General features: G+C 30.5%; 1 protein-coding gene across 1 annotated transcript; it reads right to left on the reverse strand.

The window, feature by feature from the left end:
• Positions 1-1426: 1426 nt before the first annotated feature.
• LOC117175182 (histone H1-III-like) lies at positions 1427-2120 on the reverse strand. Its single transcript, XM_033364809.1, has one exon. The coding sequence runs from the start codon at positions 2056-2058 to the stop codon at positions 1483-1485; it is 576 nt and encodes a 191-aa protein (XP_033220700.1). The 5' UTR covers positions 2059-2120; the 3' UTR covers positions 1427-1482.
• Between the last annotated feature and the right edge of the window lie 1394 nt (positions 2121-3514).

Consider the following 3514-nt stretch of genomic DNA (forward strand, 5'->3'; position numbering starts at 1 on the left):
ATTTAAATAGCTTTAAATTTGAAATTATTCAATATACTGTGAAGACTACAAATTTAAAATGTCTCAACTATTAAGGGTTTAAATATTTTTGAAATTGCTGTTATGGAGACTAAATAGCTCTTATTCTTTTATTAAGAAATCACAACCAAAATTGTTAAAGCAAAGTTTTTAAAAGAGTTTTAAAAACCTTAAAAAAGATCAGAGGTTTTAATAGTTCAATATATGTGATAGAACCTCTTTAAATTTGAAATTAGTCTATTCTTTTTCATGTTTGAGCTACAATTATTCCATTTTAGAAGTTATAAATTACAATTGTGAAAAACAAATAAAATGTTTTAATTCATTTATATTTAAAACAAAAAACCTTTGCGTAATTCAATTTAAATGCAGCTGCAAACATTTAATTTGAAATGCGTTGAATTCAAGGTATATTTTAAATGGTGTATTTTCGCATTTTTAAATTTTAAATTAAAACTTTTTCGCGTTGTAACAATTTCGAATCCCAGAATGTTATTTTTGACCTAACCTATAACTTATAACGAAAATTCTGAAAATTCAAACAGTAAGGCTATATTCTGAAAATGAAGCAATTTTAACGTTAAAATTCAAGTTCTTAAACTGATGAAGGCCTAAAAATTTACAAATTTTAAATTAGTGTTGTGTAAATTGTATTGGTATCTTAAAAGTGTATAAATAGTTCTTAAATTAGTTTTTTAATTTTCTGAAGTTTACCTTTTTTCCATACCTAGATGTCAAAAAAGCCTACCAGTGACTGAAATGGATTAGAAAAAAATCGCCTAGATCCAAGAATAAAAATTGAATGTACAGCGATTTTTTTAATTTTTAATTGTGATTATCTGTAACTTTGTGGTATAAAAATTTATATACAATTTTTCTTTATTAATACTGCAGGAAAAAATTAACAAGATCGAGCGCCGAGATTATAATTAGAGCAAATTTTCTGTAATTCTATGAGGACGGCTGAAATATCCCGAAAAATAAAATTCCCGACTCGGTAAAACTCTCTGTCCCGAAAAATACAATTCCAAAACTAATAAAATTCCTGAACAGTTTATAATATTAACGAATTTGAAAATTCCCAAATAATATTACTCCTCAAATAAAATTGTTTCTTAATCAATATTAATTATTTATTAAAAATACGATAATAAAATATTGTTATCAAATAAATTTTTGTTTAATATCTAAAGTGTTAAAAATTGTTTGAATTTAAAATTAAAATGATAAAAAAAAATTTTACCGACAAATTCATATACAAAAACACGTGTTTTTTAATCAACATTTCGATTTTTCGAAATTTCAAAGCTAATATGTACATTAGACAAAATATTTATTTTTCATTTAACAGAAACAAAGCATGTTTGAAATGGCAACAAAACATTTCTCCGTAAATATCATTTGATGGCCCTGAAAAGGGCCGTTTTGTGTATTCGCAGTGCATAAAAAACATTTTCATATAATTTACTTCTTTGCAACCTTCTTTGTCGCAACTTTTTTTTTGGGAGAAGCCGCTTTCGGTTTGGTGGATTTTGCCTTAGGTGCTTTTGCTGCAACCTTTGTAGATTTCTTCTTTTCAACAGTCTTTTTCGCTTTAAGAGCCTTCTTCGGGGATGCTGGTTTTTTTGCCTTTGAAGCAGATTTGGCTTTCGGAGCAACTTTAGTAGATTTTGGCTTGGCCTCAGTTTTACCTGCAGGCAACTTGAAGGATCCGGCAGCACCTGATCCCTTAGTCTGAACCAAAGCTCCGCTGGTAACTGCTGATTTAAGGTACTTCCTAATGAAAATGGCCTGTTTTTCAGCATCAACTTTGTATGTTGCAACAATGTACTTTTTGATTGCTTGAAGAGAAGAGCCCTTCTTTTCCTTCAAAGCCGCGACTGCTGCAAGCACCATCTCGGATGCAGGAGGATGAGCAGCTGCCTTCGCAGCGACACGAGGCTTCTTTGTTTTCGGGACAGCAGCCTTCTTAGGAGATGCAGCCTTCTTAGGTGTTGCCACTACAGCTGGTGCAGCTGAAGATTCAATTTTGTCAGTCATTTTATCTTTTAGATTCACTTACGAACTTCGAATAACGTAAAATCAAGCTTCACAATGTTTGACAAAGTCGTTAGCACCCTCGTACTCATGCTAGAGCGCGGACGGTGTAGAGAGACCGCTAACTCTCGCGCCCTCATTTTTTCGAATTCTTACTCACAATGGAACCATATTCTAAGTTTACCCCATATTTTCACGATTATCAAACAAGATCTTTAAAATTAAATTTTGATATTTGAATAACAAGATATTATTTCTAATGTTCAATATAAACACATTTTGCAAAAGTCAATACTAAGTGCCTGAAAATCTGAATGTTATGGAAGAATACTTTAAACGGATCAATGCATTCGGTTCTTAGAATTAATAATAAAGCGTTTTAAAAAATGTTGTTTAAAAAGCGACCTTTTGGAAATTTTGATTAATAGTTTGGGCTAATTTTTAATTATTTTTTTCTGATGATGAGAGAAAATAGAAGAGGCAAGATAGGGTCAAAGTAAAGGGATCAGTTCTGAGTACCGATCCTGAGCAGACGATGCTGCTAAAGGACGCTTACTTTTACTTTTAAAAACCATTTTTATTCATATACTATACTATATGGGTGCCATATACTATATGGGTGCTTACATATAAATTAAATTCTGCGCCCAATTTTCATTGAACTCTGTAGAATACTGATAGTTGAAGGTGCTATTTATTGTAATAACACTATATGAATGTTTCGTTTGGTGATTATGGGCAAAAAGGTCGGAACGTAAAAAAACCCCATTAGATATTTATGTAAATTATGCCAGCTTACCCTATCTTAACCTAGAATTATCCTGATAAGTACATTATCAGCATGATTTATAATTGCCTGTCGCATATTTAATGTAGTCATTATATTTCGAGTGCACACGGTAGTTTGTATTGTATTTTAAACAGAGCGTTATCTCTGTTATATAAATGGATGTTTTTGAAGTCTGTAGAATCTCCTAGTTGATGAGTATAAAATGTTCTTTTTTGGGTTCGTGTTATAGAGATCCGCCGTAGTAGTTTATTTTCTAGAGTTAACAGTCTTTCGACGTGACATGTGGAGGCATGTCTCCAAACAGGTACAGCGTACAATAACACTGGCTTAATAAATGTTTTATAAAGAATGAGTTTGTTCTTAATGCTAAGGGAATTTTTTCTATTTAGTTAGCTATATAAATAATGTATCATTTTATAACCTTTAACACATGCTTTTTTAATGTGTTGTCTATACAAAAGCTTATAGTCTTATACCATCCCTAAATATTTTGTAGATTTTTGGCGATGTATTGCAACATTATATATTATTATTGAGAGGATATCCTCTCCTTTTTCTTTAGAATTTTTACGAAAAGTTATGAAATTGGTTTTCTTTGCATTAATTTAAATTTTCCTCTTTTGGTGATATCTCATTAATTCGTTCAGGTGTTTTTTTTTTTTTTTTTTT

Source organism: Belonocnema kinseyi, chromosome 1 (assembly GCF_010883055.1).
Source record: "Belonocnema kinseyi isolate 2016_QV_RU_SX_M_011 chromosome 1, B_treatae_v1, whole genome shotgun sequence".
Classification (NCBI taxonomy): domain Eukaryota; kingdom Metazoa; phylum Arthropoda; class Insecta; order Hymenoptera; family Cynipidae; genus Belonocnema; species Belonocnema kinseyi.

Bases quoted from the DNA above. Each gene is read 5' to 3' on its own strand.
- LOC117175182 (XM_033364809.1), bottom strand. From the start codon at position 2,058: ATGACTGACAAAATTGAATCTTCAGCTGCACCAGCTGTAGTGGCAACA.